The sequence below is a fragment of the Sardina pilchardus genome, chromosome 9 (assembly GCF_963854185.1).
Source record: "Sardina pilchardus chromosome 9, fSarPil1.1, whole genome shotgun sequence".
NCBI classification, from domain to species: Eukaryota; Metazoa; Chordata; class Actinopteri; order Clupeiformes; family Clupeidae; genus Sardina; species Sardina pilchardus.
Window position 1 is genome coordinate 21742494 of NC_085002.1, and position 26465 is coordinate 21768958.

Below are 26465 nucleotides of genomic sequence, written 5' to 3' on the forward strand. Positions count from 1 at the left end.
AAAATCATATGCATGAGCCTCTCTCTAATGTAGTCAAGCATACATGTGATGCTGTGGATGGTTCAGTAATGTGACAATAGAACTCTCTTTCTCTGTCTCTCTTTTCTGTCTCTCTCTCTCTCCCTCCCTCTCTCTGTCTCATTCTATCATATCTGGTATGACTTTATGTGTATATGGCAAATAAACAAAGGTTGATGGACACATTCACATTTGCACACACACACACACACACACACACACACTCGTGCACTGATGCACGCTCACCTGGTTACTTTCTAGACAAGGGAGTATCGTCGCACTGTTGTCTTAGGGAATTACCTCTCTGTTTGAACAGATGGTGCACAACATCCCTGGTATGCTTTCAAAGCACGTTAACAGGGCCAAACCACAGGAACAAGCCCAACACACGTACACACACACACACACACACACTCAAGTCAGAACTTAATCCCCAAATCAGACTTCAGACTAGAGACGGTTTCTCCAGGTGTGTGTGTGTATGTGTGTGAGCCAAGAGAACAGAGCTCATGCTGTAGAGGGCTTCACAGGACTGTGGTAGTGTGTGTGTGTGTGTGTGTGTGTGAGAGAAACCCACACACTCTCGCCTTGCGCTTTCAGTAGAGGGCAACAGAGCCTTTCCTTCTCATGTTGAACAGTTAAAAAGGACATTGTTGGGGGCACTGGAATGAGGCACCTGTTACATGTGAGCTTGACTGTTTTAGAGAACTGAACTCCTACACTGAAGCCAACAAAGAAGTATAGATGGAGGGGTGGATAGAGAGAGAGATGAGGGGAGGAGGCTCTTGTCTATAGATGGATGGACAGATAGAAAGATAGAGGGAGAAAGAAAGAGAGAGAGATTAGGATGAGAGCCAGTCATTTGCACGGTCCAGTCTGCGAGTCGCGGCCGTGGCACTGGGCAGGGTGTCGTGTTACTGGGATGAGTGGTCTCATGTTGCCATGGCATGGGGTAAAAGGATGTTAATCTCTCGTCTGGGCGCACTGGTGCCACACCTCGCTGCATGGCGATGCCTTGTGCCTGGCAAATGGTTCAGAAATGACTGAATTGAATCAAGATAATAATTGTTTACAGTAATTTCCCGCATTTAAGCCGCATTGTGTATAAGCCGCAGGACAGTGTTTCATGCAAGTTAAAAGAAACAAAACCATGTTAACACCATATTAACTGCCTCTCAGTATAAACCTCAGAGCTGAAGAAATTTAGCAAAATCAATGTATAAGCCGCGACTAATAGTCGGGAAATGACGGTATTTCCTTTTAACTGATTAAGGTCACCTTTAAACTGTGTAGTCAGGCAAAGCATTGTCACAATTTGACTTTTGAAGGAAGTGTAAGCTGAAGTATATGAATGGTTATGGTATGTGAGTAGGGATGAAGAGATGTGGTACTGATGCTGCATATTGGCACGTTGCTGAACAAATAGATGGGTTGAATAGTGGGCTCTGGTAAGTGAACTGTTGGTACTAGTGGTCCGTTGTCCTATCTACAGTATGGGGCCAATCTATTCAACTTAATTAGATTATATTTTCCTCTATGTTTACACGTGTGTGCACTAAGTAATGTCTCAGCAATTATCCAATGTCTAGGTACTGTTACTGGGATTGAAAAGGCCAGATTTGTGCATCCCTTTAGTAGCTGGTTACCCATGGCCTCTTTAGATGAGAGACAGTCCCAAGTGGCCGGCTTTGCAGAGAGGCGTGTCTCTTTAAAAGACATGAGCTGATCGAAATCGTCTAACTTTTAAATAAATGCAGCTTGTGTGGTCTGACTAGCGACCCCCTGCTGTGTAAGAGGAGGATGTTTGGGCTTGGGGGATGCTTGGAGTGGGGGGGGTCAGACATGGGGGGGGGGCCCAGCAGCTGCCTGAGGAGCACTCAAGCTGCACTGCCCCAGGCATGCAGGCAGAGGCGTGGAGGATAAATAAAATATGGAGCGCGTCATGGAGGGCAGCGGCCTGAATCATGTCAGGAGGCATGTCTCTGGTTTTTCGAGGGATCGAATAAATCAGGAGGAGAACCAGGGTGCTGGGCCGCGGGATGCCTGTCACTGATGTTGGGAAGTTGATTACTGCACAAGTTAAATCAAGTCAAGTCTGTTTTTATAGCATTTCATACACGGAGGTCATTCAATGTGCTTTATAGAAACACAGCCCTGACTTCTTCCCAGTGCTAGTTGTTGTGTGGTCCTGATGCAAGGGCACTGTAATCAGGATCAGTTACGGTAGTCAGCACACAGTGTCAGTCAGTCACCTAACGGGACTTCATCTGCATCTGAAGTGGCATCCAAGGACCATCTGTGAATGCAGCCTTGAGCATGGAGTGAGGATGGCGCCTCTGAGCGTCTTTTGTCTTATGCGCTAGTGGATGGTGAAGCTCAACAATGATCTGTTTCTATAGGGGCTGTGGCTCGGGTGTAGCTTTCACTGGACTTCCCTGCTGAGCTGGAGGATCCATTTAGAAGACTGGAGAATTGCGGGGATGAGAGAGAGAGAGAGAGAGAGAGAGAGAGAGAGAGAGAGAGAGAGAGAGAGAGAGAGAGAGAGAGAGAGGGAGTGAGAGAGAGAGAGAGAGAGAGAAAGAGAGAGAGAAAGAAAAAGCCTTCGAATGAGAGGATGGGGAATGGCGTGCTGTGTTCTCTCTCTCTCTCCCTCCCCATTTCAGGGCTTAACTGGACAATAGTCTCTTTTCAGATATGGTATCTACTTTCTACTCTTTTCTCTCTCTCTCTCTCTCTCTCTCTCTCTCTCTCTCTCTCTTTCTCTTACACACACACACAAACAGACACATGCGCACTTTTTCACACTCACAGGACCTCTGTCACACTTGAAATGGTTAGAAAAGGACAGGTTGGCTTTGTGCAAGGCTTCATTGAAGTACAATCTGCCATCAGTAGTCAGAGACATACCCAAATGTCTAATTAGCCTCAAAATTAGCCCTGTTACGGTAAATTAAGTGCTTTGAATCTTTACTACGACAACCCCTTATTAATCCAAATTCTGGCTATTTTTCCCCCTTTATTTGAAACTGAACATCCTCTCTGGGAGCTGACACTGTGCATGTCAAAGTCAAATCCAAAGTAAAGATATGAAATTCACTGTCATCTTGCCCTTGCCTGTGCTGCATGTGTGGCTGTTATATTGGATGGGGTTCCCTTGAGGGTGATTTTGAGAGAGCGAGTGATTGAGAGTGCTGTATAAGTACCCCTCTTGATACGGGGAGGGTATCTGAAAGACATTTGTTCAAGCATTATTTGATCCCAGACTGTGACACTGAGTCGTGTAAGCCTTTCAACGTTATTGCATGGCCTTTCAGCAGCTTTTTTTTTATGTCATTTTGTGAAGCTTGAAGGCTGAGCTTCTGTCCAAAAGGTGAATGGAAAATGACACATTATGTGTGTGTGTATGTGTGTGTGTGTGTGTGTGTGTGTGTGTGTGTGTGTGTGTGTGTGTGTTTGTATTTGTGTGTGTGTGTTGATTTGAACAACATATTGATGACAACATTTGTAGAAACAGAAAAGAAAAAAAAAAGAAAGCAAAAGGTATTGAATAGAGACGTGATGCACAAGCATCACACACCCTCCATCTTCCTGGAACCTCAAGCGCCGAATGTGTCACATTTGTCGTCCTTGGCCACTTGAGCAATTAGTCATCTTTCCCAGACACAAGTGCACTAACAAAGGGCCGATCCTCTCCGTCAGCCCTTTGTGCTTCCCGCTGTGCTCTCCGTGAATGCGGGGAGCTGACCTCGGGCTCTTTGCATGGCCCGCGGAGCTCACCGCGCCACCTCGGCTACGGAACGCGTGGGGAAATTGAGTTCCGAGCCTAACACCTGACGCTTGTCGTCTTTCTCGTCCTCCGCAGGCCCCAGCCGTGAGCGCAGGATGAGAGGTCTGTCTGTCCTGGTGGCTCTCAGCTCCGTCGCCCTGACCTACGCCATCGGTGAGTATACCCTCGTCCTTCGTCGTCGGGCCGACTCCTCGCCTTGCCACCGCCGCGCCTCCGCCGCGTTTCTTGACCGACGGAGGGGCGAGCGACGATGCCAACAGCAAGCGAGAAATCTGTCCAGGCCCGGCTTCTTGTGCTGTTACCGTAAAAGTAACACGGTGCATTCTGTGCATTTAATCAATACCCGCTCCCAGTTGATCCTGTTGGGGGCTGCTTAAGCCGCACTCTATTAGTTCTGATCTCATTCGAGGCTACAGAGTGAGAGAGGGGGTGTGTGGGGGTAGGGGTTGGTCGTTGCCAGGATCTTGCTGATGGACTGTCTTTAGTGCTTTGGGGAGGTCCATGTCTTTCATGCCCCAGGTCTCCCGGCAGTGCTCACCTGTCAGGCCGAAGCGTGAAGAGTGTGTCAAAGTGTGTTGGAATCAGCCGAAGGAGGGGTTCTCCCCCCAGAGACAGGAAGGGGGGCAGGAGGAGGAGGAGGGGTGGTGGATTAAGAGTGGATTCATTATTGATGGTGTTATTTTAAATCAGCAAGCGATGTGATGGAGACTGCCCTACCACCACCACCACCACCACCTCCACCCCCACCACCACCTCAGCCCATTTTCTTATTTTCGCAGGGTTAAGAGGATGTGGTCTCTCATGAATGATTGATGTAAATGTTGAGACGTCATGCCATTAAGCCCCCCCAAACCCCACAGCCCATCCACCTCTGACTTTGAGCTGTCACCCCACACACACACACACACACACACACACACACACACACACCACCACAACCACCACCACCCCCCTGAAACCCCAGGTCCACGTCTGGATCTGATGTCAACACTCTTAACATGCCGCCATTCCGGTGTCCCATTATTCTAAGGCCTCATCACGCAGTCTGTGCGTACGCAGAGGTGACACTGATGTGATGGCCTTCTGCATGGCACCTTTAATAATGCATGATTTTGTACAGCATATGATATGAATTATATAGCACAACTGTTAAGTAGTAGTGGTTATTTTGCTTTTAGCTGAGACATCTGGAGGGCCATAATTACCATGAAGCTGTGAAAAGATGGTGTATTTTAAGATTGTTGTGTTTCTGGGATGTTAGATAACATGTATAAAATAGCACAAATTTAGTTCCTTTGGTAAAGCCAGGGATATTATGACAAGACTCTGGAAGCGGCTGAGTGTGAGTTCTCATTCAGGAATTGTTGTCTTGTTATCTCCTGCTACAGTCAGTTCAGGTCAGAGAAGCACACTTCAGCCTCCTTACTCAGGTTTTCCTATACTCTGGCTTTTCACAGCGGAAGTGCCATCCTAGGGGAAAAATGATACCGCTAAGCAGTGTGTGTGTGTGTGTGTGTGTGTGTGTGTGTGTGTGTGTGTATCATGCATGTCTCTGTGTGTGTGTGTGTGTGTGTGTGTGTGTGTGTGTATCATGCATCTGTGTGTGTGTGTGTGTGTGTGTGTGTGTGTACAAGCAGGTGGAGATATGTGTGTGTCAGGCCATGACAGCGGGCCAGTGTTTGAGGAGCAGCCTGTGGGCCTGATCTACCCGGAGGGTCTGACTGAGGGGAAGGTGACCCTGAGCTGCCAGGCCAGAGCCAGCCCTGCTGCCTCCTACAGGTAAAACTCCCTCTACTGCCCCCTACAGGTAACACCCCCTACTGCCCCCTACAGGTAACACTCCCCCTGCTGCCTCAGGGGGCATAGCCAAATAATTACCAGCCAAATAATTACACTAATAATAACATTACTTATTCAGCATAATTACACAATTATGATGTGAGCAGATAACTTGCTTATGATATCATGGCAGTTCTTGATAGACTAATAATGTAATAGGTGAACTGACTTTCTCTATATTCGTACAATGTACTAACTTAAACCCTCAAGAAGTTAGCATGCTATGAGTTCTGTAGTCTTTTATTAGTGCTGCGCACCGGTCATGGCATTATGAGGCAGAATGTGTGTGCAAAGACCTCATGGTGATGGTCTCCTAGCCTTTTTTGTTTTGTTTTTAGGTAGGTAATAGGACCAAAGATCCTTGATTCTGCTTCCACCCGCTCTGATAGGACTTTATTTTAAGCTGTTAATTCCAAAGTTAATGTAATGTTTATCTATGTCATTGTAAGTCGCTTTGGACAAGATAAGCATTAGGGCAATTTAACGGAAAATTGACTTTTTGTCACGTTCATAACGCCAATGAAATGCCTTCGTATTTATATGACGTGAATGATAACATTCATTTTTTGTGCATTTTTCTCATGTACATTCCTCAGCCAAAATAACAAATGCTCAAATGTCATGTAATAATTCAGATCATACCATACCATCACATTTTACTGGCGTTATGGACATGACATAAAACATAAATGTCTGTGGATTTGCCCATAAACAATCTCCGAGTGCTTAGTTATAGTGTGTGTTGTCTGTGTTGCCTTCCTCCCTCAGGTGGCAGGTGAACGGCACAGAGGTGGTTCTGGATGCTGACGCACGCTACACGCTGGTGGCCGGGAACCTGGTGATCACCAACCCACAGCACGACCGCGACGCCGGCTCCTACCAGTGCCTGGCCTATAACCGATGTGGCACCATCATCAGCCGCGCTGCCAACCTCAAGTTTGGCTGTGAGCAACCCCTCCTCCTCTTTCTCTGTCCCACACAGTTAGGGCTAAGACTAAGATACAATGTTAATTAACATTAATGTGTGAATTGGAAAACATATGTAAGTAAGTAAGTAAAGTTTATTTATAAGGCACATACAGTATAAAATACAGTTTACACTGACCATAGTGCCATACAGGTGCAAGGTATGACACAGTAAAATAGATAGCAAATAAAAGAATACATTAAAAATGTATGTATACACTGTATATGTATACACTGTGTAACATTTTGTGTTCTCTTTTTCATCCGTTTACAGACTTGCACGACTTTCCACCACAGAACAGGACTCCACAGACTGCCAACGAGGGTTCCGGAACCTTCATAGCCTGCCAGGTTTCTGCCCATTATCCCGGTATGATGTGAAGCTCAGATCTCAGCCATGGACATCTTATTAGGAATAAATTGGCTGTTCAGAACATGAGTTTCTCTATGGGCAGTCATTATCCTAGAGCTTTGGTTCCATCCTTGTCAAGCAGGTAGTCTTACAGTAGACTCCTGTACTTTGAAGAGATGAACAGAAATTGTCAAGACAGACTTCTCACAGTGAGACATGGTGAACGCCTGTGGAGTCCATTGAGAGACAGGCGCTGTGGATGCTCACCATGAAATGTTTTCACAGCAGGCTGTCTCCCAAATTGCTCTAGAGTAGACTGAATAAGCTAGTGCTCTCTTGTCATTTTGGGATTGTCTCTTGATACTGTATAAAGTCCTTGCATCCTTACAGTCCTCACAGAATATCTGTAAATATCTTGTTCATAAGTGTAAATGTATTTCAATAATGGGTTATTTGTTGTGGCTGCTGACATTTTGTTTCTACCCGTGTCCATGTCTGTAGCCCTCTCTTACCGCTGGTTCCTCAACGAGTTCCCGAACTTTGTGCCGATGGACGACGGTCGCCTCTTTGTCTCCAGCGTGACGGGCGACCTCCACGTGGCCAAGACCGCGGCCAACGACACCGGCAACTACTTCTGCTTCACCACCATCAACATGGACATCAGCACCAAGAGCATCTTCAGCAAGGCGGTGCCACTGACCGTGCAGCCCGATGGTGAGCCTTCGCTTCTGGGTCTCCCCCTCTGGGTCTCTCCCTCTGGGTCTCCCCCTCTGGGACCCCCATGGACCTCCGCACAGGCCTGACTGCCTTCTGGCTGCCACCACTGAGATTTAAATAGAGTGCTTTTGATGTCAAACTTCGAGTAGTCAAGTCAATTCTGCAGTCTATTCATCATCTTTGCACAGATTGTTAAAGGGCCACAAAGACGCAGCTAATTCAGCATTCGTTTTAGTGCAATGCAGTAAACGGTAGATTTCAACAACTCGTAGATTGACATCGAGGTAGATTGACACACGCACAGTGCGCTGCTCTATTTAAAGAAGCCTTGTCTCCTGCTCTGTGCCCCTGCAGCGAACCCCAGGAAGTCCGCCCCCGTCATTCGCGTGCGTTTCCCCGCTGAGACCTACGCTTTGGCCGGCCACACCACCAAGCTGGAGTGCTTCGCCTACGGCAAGTAAGTCAGCGCTGATGCCTGTGAACCCATCACCACACTGAGAGCCATCACCAACAGAGGTGGACGTCCCGGGTTCCAGAAAGTAAAAGTCCTGCCATATATTCTTTCTATCTGAGTATTTAACACAGGTGATATCACTATCTGATCTACCTGGCAGCTAATTAGGATGAGCTGGTTTGCTAAATGGTTGGATCAAATACTTGGCAGGACTTTTACTTTCTGAACCCGGGATGTCCACCTGTGATTCACCAACTTCTTAAAGGTGCACTATGAGATCCTGAATGTTACTTCTTTTGATGTTCCACGTAAACTAGCAAAACACTACTTTCCCATGCATACTACTTAATCAAGTTTTCTCACTGCCCCCAACCCATATGTGCATGCTGTTTGTTTGACGTTTTACAGCCCCTGTGTTGTCTCCAGAGACCGGATTTTTTCACAATGTATTCAGGGAGCAGGCAGCAAGCTGATCAAAGGGAGATGGCTATGATTTGAGACAAAAATGAAATTGCTCTAAAAACCATGCAAGATCTCATAGTGCACCTGTAACTCTCTAAATCTCTGATCTCTCTCTCTCCCTCCTTCGCGGCTCCCCAACCCCCACCCCCACCCCCCCTCTCCTGTAGTCCCGTGCCCAAGCTGCGCTGGAGGAAGGTGGACGGCGTCCTGCCGGTCAAGTCTCTGGTCAGCTCCGAGGGCCCCGTCCTGACGCTGAAGGAGCTGGGCTTTGAGGACGAGGGCGTGTACGAGTGCGAGGCCTACAGCTCGGAGGGCACAGACACCTACCAGGGACGCATCACTGTGCAAGGCAGGTGCCATGCCACTTCACGTCACCAGCACAAGATTTAAATAGATAGCGATTAGATTTACATTCAGAGGTGTAAAAGTCCCACTTCAGAAAGTAAAAGTCCTGCCATATTTTTGTTTTAGCCATTCACTTAATCAACTGATTATAATAACCACAACGCTTAAGCCAAGTAGATCAGCTAATTTATGAAATCACCTGTGTTACAGTAAATGCACAGGTAGAACCAATGCATGACAGGGTCTTTACTTTCTGGAACCAGACTTTATGGGTGCCTCTCATGTGGCCTTTTATACACCCTCCTTTCCTTCCTCGATCCTCGTCCTCACTGATCTAGATAAAGAACGATGGGGCGGCAACAATGGGATAGTCTGTCCAGTGTTAGTTATAGATCAGTGGGAATGAGCCTTGAGGACCGAGAATCCAAGGATCGAGGAGAGAGTTTGAGAGCCACCCTATGTCTGTTTCTCATATCTGTTAGTCATTGTTTTTACTTGACAGCTAGATTTTGGTATTTGGATTTTAGATACATAAAATCATAAATATTCTGAAACAAATTCAATCTTAAAAGTAAGTGAATGACTTTGGAAATCTGGATTGTCTGTGTATATTGTGTGCGTGTGCTTGTGTGTGTGTGTGCGTGCGTGTGCGTGTGCGTGTGCGTGTGCGTGTGCGTGTGCGTGTGCGTGTGCGTGTGCGTGTGCGTGTGCGTGTGCGTGTGCGTGTGTGTGTGTATGCGTGTGCGTGTGTATGTGCGTGTGTGTGTGTGTGTGTGTGTGTGTGTGTGCAGCCCAGCCAGAGTGGTTGCAGGTGATGAGTGACTCTGAGGTGGAGATCAGCTCTGAGCTCCAGTGGAGCTGTCTGGCAGCAGGCAAACCCCGGCCCTCCATCCGCTGGCTCCGCAACGGACAGCCTCTCACCACACAGGTACATGCACACACACACAAACACACACACTTCACATTAGCACTGGACGGCTCCTCGGCCTCACACTCCACAACGCCAACGCAGCCCACTTCATCACACACAGGCCGCCCATTCTTCCTTCAATCTCAGACGGAGTGAATGTCTCGGGATGCTGCCCCTTGATCTTGACACACATGCAAACACACACACACACACACACACACACACACACACACACACACAGACACACACACACACACCTGTGGGCACACTACCAGCACCGCCCGCACCATCTCAGTTTGACCTGATGCCTCTTATGTTAGCTTGTGTGTGTAAAATGGTGAGCGTGTGTGTGTGACCTGACCTCACTGACGTGTGAATTGTGACAGTGTGTGCAGTTCATAGACTCCTCCTCTGACTGACTCCTCCCCCTGACAACAGGCCAGAGTTCATGTGAAGAACGGTCAGCTGAAGATCAGCAGCCTGGCCCTGGAGGATTCTGGGATGTACCAGTGTGTGGCGGAGAACAAGCACGGCACCATCTACTCCAACGCAGAACTTAGGGTTCAAGGTGAGAGGTCATAGTTCACCACGACAGGATCCTGTCAGGTAGTTTCCCCTCCCATTACAGAGCTGTACGTCTGCGTGCTTTTTTCCATCTCTTCCGAGCCACCATTCGATTTCGTAAACACTTTCAGAATTTCATTTTTCAACTTTTCTTTTTCAATTTTGTTTTCTGATGAAAGTGTATTGCTTTCTCTCCCCATCTTATCTGTCCAGTCAAGCCTCACAGACCCTCTCTGTAGCTCTGCCCAGTCTCGTGGTTATGCCCTCCTTACCTCCCTTCCTCCCAAGGCTCCCATAGACCCAGAATAAGCCTCCAGGTGCCATGTATTCCCTTTTGTCTCTCTCTTTCTCACGCCCCCCCCTCCTCCTCCTCCTCCTCTCCTCTCTCTTTCTCTCTCTCTCTCCTCTCTCCTTCCTTCCCTCCCTCCCTCTCTCCCTCCGTCTGGGCACCCCCCCCACCCCCCTCCCCTCTCTCAGTCCAGGGCCCGGACTTCCGACTGAACCCGGTGCGGAGGCTGGTGCCGGCGGCGCGTGGCGGACAGGTGCGGCTCGAGTGCAAGCCGCGCGCCGCGCCCAAACCCACGCTCTTCTGGAGTCGCGGCACCGAGCTGCTCGTCAACAGCAGCAGGTGAGCTCCTGGGGCAGACCGCTCTCTGTGAGGCTATAGCTGTATGCTGTAACACTCTTAAAATGAATGTGTTGAAAACAACACATCTCTGTGTTCAGGATAGGGACAACACAGTTTGTGTTATTTCCAACACACTGCTTTTATTATTTGTTACACAGTATGTGTATAAAATAAATGTATAAATAACACAGCTTGTGTTGTTTTTAACACATCTCTGTGTCCAGATAGGTACAACACAGTTTGTGTTGTTTCCAACACATTCGTTTTAAGAGTGTATAAACAGCTTTAGAGTACTGACCAAATGATTCTGCAGTGGTCCCCTTATCACTCACATCACTTGTCACTTATCAACCATTTCCGCTGTCAGCATAATGGCATATCATTTGTTCTATCTCCCTGATATTTACCTATGCAAAACAGAAGTGCTCTATTTGCATTACCTAAACCTTCCAGCAGGGAGCGCTGCATTTCCATGTCTGTAAGTGACTTCAGTAAGCGGCAGCAGATGCTCCCATCAGGAGGGCTTGTCTCGCCTCTCCCCCTCCTCTGCTATTGTTTTCCCTGCTTTCAGAGAGACTATTTAGCGGAGCAGTCAAGAACATGAACCCTTGGGTGGCCGTGAAGTCAATTGATATCACAGCTAATTACATGCCTGACACAGTTCATCACAGATGATTGAACTCTAAATCTGTATCTTTTCACTCCAACATTGTTTTGCATTAAGGCTTCGATTAGTCCATTGGACGCCTCAGCAGTCTGTGTCTAGACTAGAACAGATCCTCATAAACAAACTCTTGCCAAACTATGAATATGACACAGCGGTATTGACAGTAGCAGCACAGATAGACAAGAAAATTCGACACACACTGCGTTTTAGTTACTTCACTTGCCAGGCCTCAGCAAAGTCACAGCCTCTCAGAAGAGTGTTATCTGCAGTACACATCATATTTGCTGCAGCTGTACAGTAACTTGGGCGAAAGCCCTTGATAGGCATCCGTTGCATCAGCCCCGTGCCACCGCCGCTCGCTCGGGCAGATGGGTGTGTGAATCGTCTCATCACAGACAGCTGAGCCCCGGGGGGTCCCACCTGCTCGCGGTGCGCCAGCAGACAAAGCTGCACAAATCAGCACTTGCTCCCGGGACGCCTAAAAAAACACAACAAGCTATGTCGGAGAAGCGGCGGACGATTTCATCAGAATTTCTCCAGAAAACGTCTCTCCCTTGCTGAGAAAACTTTTTGAAAGACAAGAGAGAGAGAGAGCGAGAGAGAGAAAGAGAGAGAGGAGATTGCACACTGCATAGCTCTCAAAGGACGACTTATTAAAAAAACATCCAGTGTCAGCTTTTGAGCGTTTTTTAAAATGCGCATGCTACTGCCTGTTCCTAAAGGGCGCTGGTGGGTAACGCTGATGATTGTGTTCCCCGCTCAGGGTGACAGTGACTGCGGATGGCGTGCTGTATATCTACAACATCAGCCGTGCCGACGAGGGCAAGTACACCTGCTTTGCAGAAAACTCTTTGGGGAAAGCCAACAGCACTGGGCATCTCTCCGTGCGAGGTAGAGTATTCTCCGCATCCTCTTGTGTCTGTCTGCCTGACTGCTTGCACGTCTGTCCATGTGTGATATTTTAAATCTGACGACATATCTATCTGTCTGTCAGATGCCACTAAGATCACCCTGGCACCGTCTAATGCGGACATCAACCAGGGTGAGAACGTGACCCTGCAGTGCCACGCCTCCCATGACCCCACCATGGACCTGACCTTCACCTGGTCCCATAACGGGGTACCCCTGGACCTGGAGGACCGCAGTGGCCACTACCAGCGGGTAGAGGGGGTGAGACGGGATTTTACAGCACGTACTGTACCCTTCAATGTGACCCCCGGCCGCCTGGGCAAACCAGATTAATTTACATTCATTCAATACAATACAATTCATTTATTTGCCAGACACTTTTCTCCAAAGCAAAACTTACAAAAATTAGAAATAACTTGTAAGATTAAGTGCAGAGGAGACCTTAGGTAGCAATCAGTTCTATATTAATCAATAGTGAGAGTGCATATGTTATAATGCTGAGAGTACATACTGTATGTTATAATATAGTCATATCATAAATAGTAAAATAGATAGCCCGCTATTTGGGCCTACTTCAGTTTTCTTCCTATTTGAAGGAGCTCAAAATTCTGTACTGTATACTCTACTAGACAGATGTTAATTCAGTGGAGTTTAATTAATACATTATAGCAATTACCGGACACCACACCACAGTAGGAGCCTTTGGACAAATGTTGTTTTTTGTTTACACTGTAGTCTAATCAGAACGTCTTATCATAATTAGTGGCTCTGTATTTAATGTTGTAAATATTCCTGAATGTTTTGATTTGATGGGATTATCTAAAAAGGTCAGACACACCTGTAATAAATTATATGTGCTGTTTTTCTACTCTAAACGCCAAGTGTTGTTGTCGCCTATCAGAAGGAAACGATCGGTGACCTGGCCATTGTGACCGGGCAGCTGAGTCATGCAGGCACCTACACGTGTGCAGCGCAGACCGTTGTGGACACGGCCACGGCCACCGCCAAACTAGTGGTCAGAGGTATGCAGGTCATCATTTGCCATGTCAGAGGAAGCCATTGTGCTAATCTGATTGCGCATCTTTGGGTCATTAAATGTATTGCACTACATTGTCTTCTGCCACCATTTCGCCCATGTCTAACACTCCCCTCTTTCTCTCTCCATCTCTCTCTCTCTCTCACTCTCTCTCCCTCTCTCTCTCACTCTGTCTCTCCCTCTCTTTCACTCTCACACTCTCTCACACTCTCTCTCTCTCCCTCTCACTCTCCCTCTCCATCTCTACCTCTCTCTCTATCCCTCCCTCTCTCTCTATCCCTCCCTCTCTCTCTCTCCCTCTCTCTCTCTCCCTCTCTCTCTCTCTCAGGTCCCCCGGGTCCTCCGGGAGGTCTGGTGGTGAAGGGCGTAAACGAGACGTCCGTGGAGCTGCGCTGGAGTCGTGGCTATGACAACCACAGCCCCATCGGCAAGTACGTCATCATGAGCCGCTCAGAGCCCTCGGCCCCCTGGAAGAGAATGAGGACAGGTAAAGAAAAAAAAAAAAAACGAGAACGATGACTGTCAAATTAGAGAAAACGCTGACTAAGCAACACTGACCAATGAACTCCATCAATGATTCAGATCCAGACAACATCGAGGGAAACGCCGAGTCGGCACGTGTCATCGGTCTTCGACCCTGGATGGACTATGAGTTCCAGGTCATCGCCAGCAACATTCTGGGCAGTGGCGAGCCGAGCATGCCCTCTCAGACCATCCAGACCAAGCAGGCAGGTCAGAACCTGCAATGACCACTACCACTACTAAGGGCCCACCCTCATGGGCTGTTCATTCTATCTGAGCTTTGAGAGTTTGCTCTGTTACAGATTTTCAAAAGAGTATATGCACTTGCATTTGTTGACGTGATCAGTCATGTCTGTATTGTGACCTTTGTCCCTTATGTGCTGCTCTAAGCCCATTTTAAACTCAGTCAGGCTCGTTTAACCATGACTGAATTGTTTAATCCATTTACATAATCCTTTCCTAAATGAATTGAACGACCAAAGACTCATATCAGTCATATTTACATTTTTCTTTTTAATTTCACTTACAGTATAGAGTGGCAAAACATTACACATGTCTCATGGCGCTTTACAGAGTGTGAAACATTCAGAGAATATTCTCGGAGTATCATATGTATGTGTTAGCCGTAGACGCCCCATCAGCATAGTTGTAGAGGTGAGGCTACACTGTGTGTCAGGCTGAGGGTGTTGATGAGAGTGTCTCTTCTGCAGCTCCCACCGTGGCTCCCAGCGGACTAGGAGGGGGAGGGGGCGACCGCTACGAGCTCATCATCACTTGGACGGTGTGTTTTTAAATACTGAATGTGTGTGTGTGTGTGTGTGTGTGTGTGTGTACTGTACAGTACTGTGTAATGTGTATGTAAGACCAAGAATATGTGCGTGAGCTTCCACTGACACTCTTAACGAGAGACAGAAGCTTGTTGTTGTATCATCTTACTGCAGTCATATTGAGATGCCGCTTGACACCTTAGACATGATCTCACACATCACCGAGTGCCTGTTCGTTCAGATCGTCTTGTTAAGCACCTCGTCTGATATGTCTCTCCATTGATCCGATGTCTACCTGCTGGGCTCATAGCCCATGGCCAGGGAGTACCAGAATGGAGACGGCTTTGGCTACATCCTGGCGTTCCGGCCGCGCGACACCCAGGCCTGGACCATCGTGCGGGTCCCAGGGGTGGAGTCCTCGCGCTTCGTCTACACCAACCAGACGCTGACCCCCTACAGCCCGTTTGAGGTCAAGAACAGGGCCTACAACAGGATGGGTGAAGGGCCCTTCAGCCAGATCGCCCTGGCGTACTCCGCTGAAGAAGGTACTTTAAGGAAAGTTAAAGGAGAGTCTATACAAATAAGATCAGTGCATATAAGCTAACCCATGTCATTGAAAACCTGTGTTTGCCATAACACTGAAAATGCAAGCAGGACTCTTTATATTATAGGGCTCTTTTAATAGATCATTATTTATTGTATGGCATACCCGTAATTTCCCAACTATTAGCCGCGGTTTATACATTGATGGGGGCAGTTGATAATGCAATAATATGGTATTTATATGGTTTTGTTTCTATTGACCATAACCACAAGAGGTGAGAGCCACTCTGCTAAAGCCCAAAGTGGTGTATGTGTTTGTAAGTGCTTACATTTACTGGTTACTGGTTTTTTAAAAAACACAGTGACAAACTGTCTGGACTGGAAAAGAAGCTCACTGCCTTAAATTTTAGCAAGAATTTTAGTAATATTATTCTTTAGTCAACATACGTAAAAACAGCTGATACCTCTCAGAATGTTTCAGAGATTCAGGTGTTTAAATATCTTAATAAATATTCTCTCTCTGTCTCTGTTTCTGTCTCTCTCTCTCTCTCTCCCTCCCTCTCTTTTTCTGGCTCTCCTCCTCTTTCTCTCTCTCCCTCTCTCCCAGAGCCCACAGTGTCCCCCCGCAGGGTGAGCGCCGAGGCCCTGTCTGCCTTTGACATGAAGGTGTCCTGGGACCCTGTCCAGCAGCTGCCCACCAATGGCATCCTCAGGGGCTATGAGGTAAGGAGAGACCCCAGACACCCCAGTCATCTCCCCAGGGGGCTCCCCAGTCATCTCCCCAGGGGCTTGGACTCCTGGAGGGCTCAGGTGATACCAGTGCTCACGTGGCAACACCACCTCTGTGTATGATGATGTGCGACGTCATCTTCAGCACGTGGTTAACGGAGTCATTACGTGACTTGGCACATTTCAAGATGGAGCTAGCTGATAATACCGATAATCATACCGATAATACCGATAATCAATATATATATATATATATAATGATAATAAGGAACTATTTATTTTATTCCTTCCTTTGCTTTCACTAACGAGGGCACCATCATAATCATACAGTACATCTGAAAATCGGATGTTTTTGAAGTAGTACTGTATGTCGCAGTTGCTGCAGTGAAGAAAGAGATATGATGATAGATAAGATAACCATGCCCTTGCCTTGTTCTTCTCAGAGCAATAACATTTTGATTATTAGGCTTGATAAGCAGCTGAAGTGAACTCTCTCCTATATCCACATATAGTGTAGAAAATCCCTTGGCAGAGCCACCAAGCACAGTTAGTTTCAGTTGATTTAGATTCAAGTGTGTGTTATCCGTTACATAACTCAAATGAATGGCACAGTAGAAACAGACACAGATGCAGAGGGACTAAGAACTAAGAGTTGTTCTCCGCCATTCTGCTAGCAGCATTTTCTTTTTTTGTTTGTTTTCGTACTCCACCTTTACAGTATACTATGTAGCCTACTCCACCACAACAGTAGAACATGACAGGTTAATAGAGTCCCAGGGGCAATTGATGGATACAAACGGTGGCCTCATAGGCCGTTTTGTTTTTCCTTGTCCTTCAAAGACAATGAAACAGTTAGGACTAAGAATCAGATTGCTGGACAAATGACCAGTCTCTGTCTGTTGCCTTACTTCCTAGTTTTGTGCCCTGAAAAGGGCCAATGTGACAAAGGTCCTCGATCCATTACTCCGCTTTAACCCTCTATATGACCCATGTGCTTTTTTCCATTTGTTTTCTTTAGAGTGCCTTTATTGCTTTCCTTTTTTTTGCTTTCTGTCTGTTTTCCAAAATGTCACCTGCCACACGTCCGTTAATTCCCTCTCTCCAGATCCGTTACTGGCGCCAGCACGAGCGGGAGGCTGCCGCTGACCGCGTTCGGACCGCTGGGCTGGAGACCAGTGCCCGCGTGCCCGGCCTGAGGCCCAGCACCCTCTACCACGTCACCGTGGTGGCCTACAACAGCGCCGGCACCGGCCCTGCGTCCCCCAGGACCACCATCATCACCCGCAAACCACGTAAGACCAGCCAGCTAACACGCTAACAGCTAACGCGCTAACAGCTAACGCTAAGCGGTCAAAGCTAAATTTGAATGGTTAGCAAGCCTAGAAATCTAGACGCCCCTAGCGGCCCGGGGCAGTCTAGCAACTCTCCGTAGAGATTGGGAGCTGGGCTTTGGCAGAAATCACTGGACCAATCACATCGTGTATAGAGTCGGTGGGCGGGCTTAACATAATGATGACTGACATGTGACCAGTAGTTGCGACCGTTAAGCATCCTCCTACTTGCAAACAAGAAGATGATTCGTTTAGCGCTATCCTATTGCGTGGAGAGGGAATTTGAAAGACAACTGTTTATCCCACCCCTCCGATTGAGCCGTGCCTATAGTGAGTTCCCAGACCCTACATCTTGATGTGGGTCTGGCTGGCCAGGCTAGTAGTTAGCAGAAACATTTAAGCAAAGAGTCATAGACTCACAAGGGCAGGTCCGGGAATCAAACCCGGACAGGACAATTGTCAGGTGGTGACGCTATCGCTGTGCCATCACGCCTGTCAGTGACCAAGCCTTAGCCTGCAACCAGCGGGTTTCTGGTGTCATCATTGTGTTATCTGTGTGGCTTGAAGGGCTAAATGAGAGTGTATAGTGACCGGTGTAAGGGTGTGGACACATTCCCAGGATAGATCACTTGACCATTTTGAGCGGTTATGTCAGGTTGTTTTCAGCCCTCAAGCAGTGAAGCTCTCTGATATCACTGTTTTAGCCTTTTTTAAGCCCTCTGTTTGTCAGATTGGTATTTGGTCTGCTGATGGCTAGAGATTTCTCCTCAGTTCCCCCTGCAGGGTTGGGAAGATAGCCTGCCTGTTTTTGGTTCGGCAGGCTTTGGATGGAGCATAGCTGTGAAACAAATAAGCTACAATTGAAACATAAACATGCAGCAGCTTGAAAATACGATGGCAATAGATGACAATAATAATAATAACAATACACTTAATCTATATAGCACCTTTCTTACACAGAATGCATATGGGAAAAAAAACAATGTAATAATGCAAACAAACCAAACAATAAATAAAACATAAGATTTAGAATTAAGGGAAAAAAAAGGAAAATTGGAAGACCCTGTAAATAGCAGCAGTAGAATGTAAAATAATGTGAAGAAATATGCTAAAAATTAGTGAAAAGTCTGCAGAGTCCAGTTTCTTTATATGTTATTTTGGAGACCAGTAAAAGGCGCATTACAGTAGTGTACTAGTTATAAAGGCATGGGTTCATCTCTCTGCATCTTGTGTTAAAAAAGGCTGTACATTGGCAGTGTTTCTCAGGTGGAAAAAGACTGTCTGGGTAACTTTAGTCTACTGATATGTGGTTTGAGTGGGTTTTGAACATTCTAACACAAGATTCTATTCCGCAACAATTCAACGTTCTAAAATTCTATGTAGAATTCAATGAACCCAGGTATTCTTTAGAATGTTAATTTTCCAACATTCCAAACACACCGGTGTGACGGTACACTCTTAAGGGTTAACTGTATCTAAGATGAAACCTAGGCTTGTTACTTTTGGTGTGTCAGATTCCTGAGATTACTAAGGATGGTGTCTCGCTTTGATTTTGGTCCGACCAAAAGTAGCTTTGTTTTATCATCATTTAGCTTTAAAAAAAAGAGGTCCTCTTTCTCCTCCACACAGCCCCCAACCGTCCTCCTGGCAATATCTCCTGGAAAACAGATGCAGCATGGGTAGTCGTAAGATGGGATCCAGTAACGGCCATGGACAATGAATCAGCAGTATTGGGCTATAAGGTGAGTGACAATGTCTAGGCCATAAATACAGTAATATGTTTATCAATGAATCAGCAATGTTGGCCTATAAGTTGAGGGTCATGTCTAGACATCAACTTATCAACTCCTCAACTTATAGCCCAACACTGCTGTCACTTCCGTATTTGACTATTCCCATGAGCACGCTGTTTGAACATTATCCTACGTGTTTACCCGTCTGAAGCCTTTCATCTGGAGAGATGAAACGGAGATAAACGGAAAATGACTGTTTGTACATGATTACAGTAATGATCATTACAGTAATCAGTTTCACCAGTTCTCACAATACATCGCATGCCACATCATCATGAAAATAAAAGCAATTATGTAATTGGTATATTGTTAGATTTAGGACTAAGATATGAGATAGAGAAACTAATAGAACTACTAATTAAGCATTCTTCCTTATAGGGGGGCATAAAAAAACTATTTTATTAGGTGTTCCTTGATTCCATATAACACAAAGAGATTGCTCTGATATCTCTACATAGTTCAGTTTCTCATATCTGATCAATATTGGCCTGTGTAAACGTACTCCATTCCACACGAAGCTGAAGGGAATGTTGTCTCTCTGCACCTGCTATTCCCACACAAAGTAACAAAATTGTTACGTTTCAACCTTGCAGGTTCTGTACAAACACGAAGGTCAGTCTGCCCTAAAGGTGCTAGACAAAGGTCAGACGTCCATCAGGCTGCCACTGCCCAAAGACAATGGTTACGTTGTCCTGGAGGTGCGGTCATGGGGCGATGGAGGGGATGGTGCGGCCCACGAGACGATTGTGTCCCGGGACTCAGGTAAGCACAAAGGGCAAACTCCTTATGACGTCGGAGATAACAGTGCTGTTAACTTGAAGTGTTGTTGTTGAGGAGTGCTGACCGCTGGTAACTTAGCCTTATCACGCTTGAGTGACAGACTGTCAGACTGACAGTTTTGGTGTTGATCTGGCTCAGGTCTGTACAGTAGAGGCTGATTTGCAGCCTCTACTGTATTTGAGAGGCTTGGCTACTGTGGGACAACAGATACTACAGACCCCCCCCCCCCCACACACACACACACACCACACACGCCCCTTAACATGACTTAACATGTTCAAGTTCAGCTTGTCAACACAACGCGAGATTTGTTGATCTTCCATACATGCTTAAGTTCCAATACAAGTATTTTCTTGTACACTCAAGAGGTTTCTGATAGGGAAAACAATATAAGAGGTTGTGCATGTATTTTCCCAATGTAGTATTTAATGAGTGTTTTTTTCTCCTACAGGTACTGGAATGATGGTACAGAATAGAGCAGGCCTGACTAATTCCCAGAATTCCTTGTTTCTGGTCACAGCTGCATTGTGGGGACTTTCTGTCATTATCACTCTAGAACTGTGATTTCCACCACTCTTTGAGCTGCCTATTTGTTTTTGTTTTTTTGATCTCCTTTTCACCTGTCCCAAGTCTACCAGCTTCTAATCCTGTATCATGACAGGAAATGTTGGAAACATCCTGTTGTTTTGAACCAGGAGATCCAAAGAAAGGTAATGGCCGGCAGGTTTTTATTCCTTTTTTTTTTTACATAAAAGAAAAAACAAACAAACAAAAACCTAGACTTAGAAATGAAAGGCTGTATTGGATTTAAGCGGAAGCTGGCTTTGATTGTGCACTGGTAATATTGTCAGTAGAAACTTGCCTTATGGGAACAAACCAGGTGTGTTTGGGTTTGTTCGTCCCCACTAAAATACCCCTGGTTCCTCCCACACTTGTTTTGTTTTTCCTTTCCTCCACTGCCCATGGCTTTCTTTCAACAATATAATGTTGAGGTCACAGTGTGACAATAACACAGTCTGGCTGTGTGAAAATGAAACCAGAGGCTACTTGACCATGCCTGCTGATGACATTTTCTCAAGCAAATCAGCGCTCTGTTTGATGCTTCTATTTTGTTTTCTATTTATTACTTGTTTATATTGTAATTAATTTTGTATGTGATACATGATTCATGATCTATCGAGGAATTGGATGGGACAGGCTGTTGGATTTTTCTAATTCAGTAACATTATTCAAGTTGTTGCATGTAATATAACCTTATATTATACTGTGTACTTCACTTGAAACACCTCCCATAGTCAGCAGTATGTATCATCACTTGAAGCAACTAATTGGACGGTTTCAAATGGCTTTATTCTAATAAAATATTTTTTTTTCTGTTACTGTATTAACTATTGTTGCAGAACATATGTGATAGTTCCTGGACAGTCATCCAAGCTCTCCTATATTATTTGCCACCATATCTCCCATCAACAGCCCCCCTTTGTCAAATATTATAGAATACTCTTGTTAATTATTAGTTGATTGGCTAGGTACTACCCAGATAAGGGTTTAGATTACATTGTTTCTTATCCAATGCACTCTCGCCCCAAATAAAGGCTAAGTATGATGACACACGAGCATGAAGCAAAAGCAAGGCCTACAGATAGCATTCCTGCTTGGCTGCACAGCTCTGGCCTTGTGGGATTAAATGGAGGATGCAGATGGCATCCAGTTTGAAATCAGGTGTTATTTGACTGAAGTGGGACCATGAATGCCATTTAAAATGTAAACCCTGGTGAGAGTGTGAGATGTCCTTTCTAGAACAAGGATCTCAATATTTCCTTTTTGTGTCACTATTGCAGGGAGACGGAATTTCAGTCATGTAATCATGCCAGATATTTATGTACTTTTGTTAATTACTGTTGATTACTGTATTATATTGGATACTGTTGGACCAAGATAAGCCCAAACGTTCTCAGCAAATGATGTGTTTCACTCTTGTGCTTTGAATTCTAAAGACCAAGACGTTCTTGATACAAATGTAAACTTGTTCAACAGTGTTAACTCTGTGCCTACTGAAACACAGGGTGGTTTTCTATCCAAGTGAGTCGTGACATTTTTTGTAATATTAATGATAACAACAGTTTTTTTTTTGTATGTGATTAACATCCAGATAGAGGCAGCTACTCACACCGTGAATGTTAAAGCCTCTTGAGTTACATAGTTGTTTCTTAAGGAGAAATATAGTTGTTCAAACATGTGACGATTCGAAATATGGCCATTTTAGCATTGCCTTCTGTACAACTGTGAATAGACGTAGGTTTTTTTTTTTTCCAGTTTGCTTGTGGTCTTTGTCACCTACATGTACTGACAGTGCTGAGAACTAGAGAACTAGTCAGCTCTCCACAGACAACACAGACGCCCATGACTGAAGATATGTGTATATTTTTTATTTTGCAACAGCGACTGAGGCCTACCGTATAAGGTAGTCTAGTTTCGAAGCGACGAGGATGCATTCCCAGTCAAGTGAGATCTGCTCATCACATGCGTGTAACTTTTCAGTCAGCACACAAGAGATGTCGGACACATTCGTGTCAACTGGTCAGCTTTTGGTCAGTCATCTAGCTGCTTTCTGGGAGCCCATCTTCTATGCCTCAGTACCTCTCAGGTGACTGTCTGCGCGGGAAGATGAAATGGGACGATGTGGAAATGGTGCACTTGTAAATAATCTTCAATAAATACATGGGGACTGTGTTCAAAAGCAGTGGTTTGCGTGCATTACTTTCTCATTCATCATCAGATCCTGTATTGTCCTGAAATAACCAATCACAGCAGATGTCCACATCTCAGGCGAGTTCACTTATCACTCACTGGCCTTGGCACTGCCCAAGTATATTATGACAACAACCTTGACCTACAGGTTAAAACAATGGGAACCAGTCAGTCAAAGACTAACATGGGCAGTTATCAGATCTTGAGGGGGAATATTGATCACTATATTGGGTTCACTGAAGATTCCAAACACATATCTGTTTTGCCAGTGTCACCCTCAAAGGAAGGGTAAGCGTCATGAAATCATTTCTGACACGTGACACTTTGTAGCGTTTAGTGAATATCTCCTCTGGGGTGAGCTACCCCGTTGGTGTGTTTTGTTTGGTGTTATGTACGCAACGCAAATATAATGCTATAATAACTAGAAAAGCACTCCGAGAGCGCAAACCTCCGCCAAGCGAACACTATTAACCGCCTCCTGGATTTCTTCGAAATCCATCCATAACTTTTTGAGATATCTTGCTAACAAACAAACAAACAAACAAACAAACATACAAACAAACCCCAATGAAAACATAACCTCTTTGGCGGAGGTAAATATGCTACAATATATATGCTATATTATGCCCTCTAACTCTCAGCACCGGTGCTCCACAAGGCGGTAACAACTCTCAAGAAAATAGTTGTGGGTTTGAGGAGGCCTTACACCCCAGTCATTATAGCCTATAGGCTATGTGATCAGTCCATAATCTTGACAGACTCCTTTACATTTCTTAACTCATACTTCAAATATACTGTAGATGGGACAGGACAGCAACAAGACAATGACAGTACAGTGAACATACATCAATACAACAAGACAAGCACATGCCAATAATGGACCTTACCTTTTTGTTTTTCCTGTTCCTGTCATCCACTGTTAAGCTGCCGCGCCAAGAAAAACAGCATAAAAAGGACACTTACTAGAATACCACGAGAAAACATTTTTAAAATTGGTCTGCTGATTTGAAATGACAAGTTTCCTAATAAAAAAAACAATGGGCCTTCTTGAAGACAATAAAGTTACCTTGAATACTGCTGTTTATCTTCCAGTCCAGCTTGTTGTCCTCATATACACCCAGGTGTTTGTATGAGGGAACCACCTCATCTAACACTTGGATGGGAGGCAATTATTGTGAGCTCCTTGCCTCATTTTGGTATGATGAGTGTAGCCAACCAAGGCAGAGTCGACAGGGATCACTGCTGTGCCTCCAGTCAGCGGTGTACATGGATAAATAAAAATGGAGATGTTTGTGGAGATCCATGCAACAGTAGCTCTACTGAGGTTAAAGCTAAGAAGCTTCATACAGTAGCTACAATGTGTGGCTGTAGTGTATTAAAAGCACTGGAAAAGTCCAACAAGTAACAGTTAGCTGCAGACGATTGTGCACCCTGCCATTTAGAATGGGAAATAACAACACTCATCAACAACGCTGAACAAAGACTCTCTTTTACTTTCTTAGACAACTGAAGAAGCTTCATGTGAGCAAACATCTGTTGCTCACATTTCTACAAAGCCATCATAGAGAGCATCATTACTTCATTCGTCACTGTATGGGTATGAGCAGTGTTGGGAAGGTTACTTTAAAAATGTAATGTGTTACAGTTACAAGTTACTCTGTTTAAAATGTAATAGTAGTGTAACTATTTGAATTACTTTTTCTGAGTAACGTAACTAATTACTTTTGATTACTTTTTGATTACTTTTCCGATTTTTGAATGATGTATATAGTCCCCAAATCCATGCGAAGATTTCGGCCTTGGTCTACAGGCTGCCGAGCAGTTCTGTACAAGCGCACAAGGCAGCAAGGGCATTCAATACATGAATTAGCATCACATTTTTTTGTGAGGATAATATAATGATAATCATAACACGTTTACAGGCAGGCATGTAGGCCTACGCTGATGGCGCTGTAGACGTGAGAGAGCCTATCAGAAGGTCCCGTATCAAACTATGGCTGTGGAGAGAAACAGTTCTTTTTACATACAATCTTTGCAAAGTTTTGCTGACAATATTGAGATGTAATTCAAATTGTAATTTTGAAAATTTTCAAAAGTACCTGTAATCGAATTACAATTTGTTCTACAGTAACTGTAATAGATTACTGTTACATTTATTTTGTAATTAAATTACATAACTCAATTACATGTAATGCGTTACTCCCCAACGATGGGTATGAGTTCAGACAGTTGCAAAAAAAAGGAAATTAGAGACAGTTATCAGTTATGTCCAAAGCCTCTGACATAACTGGTTGTGACCTCTCTCTCCAGTCCACACTCTATCTTTACTAGGAGGGACTACTGTATGTGGGACTGTATGCGGGAGTGTTTACATTAACTGTCTTCTCTGGGCCAGTGAGCCGTATCTGTACTATGGCTTTCCCAACTGAATGATTTCCAAAGTACATGCCCTTTTTTATCAACTGCATCAAGAAAATAAAAAAAATTGTGTTTTAAATACCGTCATTTCCCAACCATTAGCCACGGCTTACACGTTGATTTAGCAAAATGTCTTCAGCTGTGAGGTTAATACACAGGGGCAGTTAATATGGTATTAACCCTTTCATGCGCAACGTCCACATGCGTGGACAGTAACTTTAACTCTGTTTTCTACTTATTATGACCGCCGCTAGCGTAGCTAGCGAAGCGGTCATATAGTTGTTGTCAAAGTTTTTTTTTTTTTTTTTTTTTAATTATTTTTTCCCGTCATTTTTCGTCAACGATTCCCGGGACACCGTAACACCGGAGCGCATGAAACTTGGTGGGCATGTAGCCCCAGTAGAGTTCTATGGAAAATTTTCGTTTCGTCCCCGGGGGTCACTCCACCCCCGCGCTGCCCCCGCCCGAAGCCCAAAAATGACAGTTTTTCCTACATAACTACCTGAGCCGTGGCACCGAGGATGACAAAATGTTTATGGTATGTTGTTCTCTAGAGCTTGCATCAACTTAGCTTATAACCAGTCATTTGTGATTTGCCCCCCCATCGTAAAAATTGAAAATGCAATGTAATATTGCTTTAATTGCCCCTATCTTCAGATGAGATGTTATGAACTGCACCAAATTTCATGTGTATGATTAACCTGACACCCTCTGGGAGTATGCCAAGTTTTGTGGAATTTCATCCATGGGGGGCTATAAAATAAATGGATTTATGTGTACATTCAGGACTGTATACCCATCGGCCAGTAGATGGTGGTATTATCTGGAGTCTAAATCCCCCCCTGGGGATTTCAAAAACTGTTCCAAACATCTCAATCTCTGCTAGTTTTTGTCCTAGAAACATATAAGTGACACCATTAGAAACCCACACATAAATACACACACACACACGCACCACTACATACACACATGTACATAAAACATTATACAAACACATGCACAAACACGCCCACACGCATGCACACATACACCCTTACACACACACACACACACACACACACACACACCTACACACACACACACACACACACACACACACACACACACACACACACACACACACACACACACACACACACACACACACACACACACACATCTTTGAGTACATTTTGTG

The 26465-nt window shown here is 45.2% G+C and overlaps 1 protein-coding gene across 1 annotated transcript in view; it reads left to right on the forward strand.

The window, feature by feature from the left end:
- Positions 1–20833, forward strand: part of cntn2 (contactin 2) — a 25988-nt gene extending 5155 nt beyond the window's left edge. The window contains exons 2-23 of the mRNA XM_062546328.1: positions 3881–3958; positions 5443–5584; positions 6413–6588; positions 6885–6980; positions 7464–7676; positions 8034–8136; positions 8763–8944; positions 9732–9868; positions 10289–10418; positions 10892–11042; positions 12473–12600; positions 12704–12879; positions 13520–13640; positions 13983–14141; positions 14237–14386; positions 14887–14957; positions 15254–15488; positions 16094–16209; positions 17321–17507; positions 19176–19288; positions 19933–20101; positions 20571–20833. Of these exons, the coding sequence (XP_062402312.1) occupies positions 3901–3958; positions 5443–5584; positions 6413–6588; positions 6885–6980; positions 7464–7676; positions 8034–8136; positions 8763–8944; positions 9732–9868; positions 10289–10418; positions 10892–11042; positions 12473–12600; positions 12704–12879; positions 13520–13640; positions 13983–14141; positions 14237–14386; positions 14887–14957; positions 15254–15488; positions 16094–16209; positions 17321–17507; positions 19176–19288; positions 19933–20101; positions 20571–20683 (3126 nt within the window). The 5' untranslated portion in view covers positions 3881–3900 and the 3' untranslated portion in view covers positions 20684–20833. The remainder of the gene's footprint in view (positions 1–3880; positions 3959–5442; positions 5585–6412; positions 6589–6884; positions 6981–7463; positions 7677–8033; positions 8137–8762; positions 8945–9731; positions 9869–10288; positions 10419–10891; positions 11043–12472; positions 12601–12703; positions 12880–13519; positions 13641–13982; positions 14142–14236; positions 14387–14886; positions 14958–15253; positions 15489–16093; positions 16210–17320; positions 17508–19175; positions 19289–19932; positions 20102–20570) is intronic.
- Positions 20834–26465: the final 5632 nt, after the last annotated feature.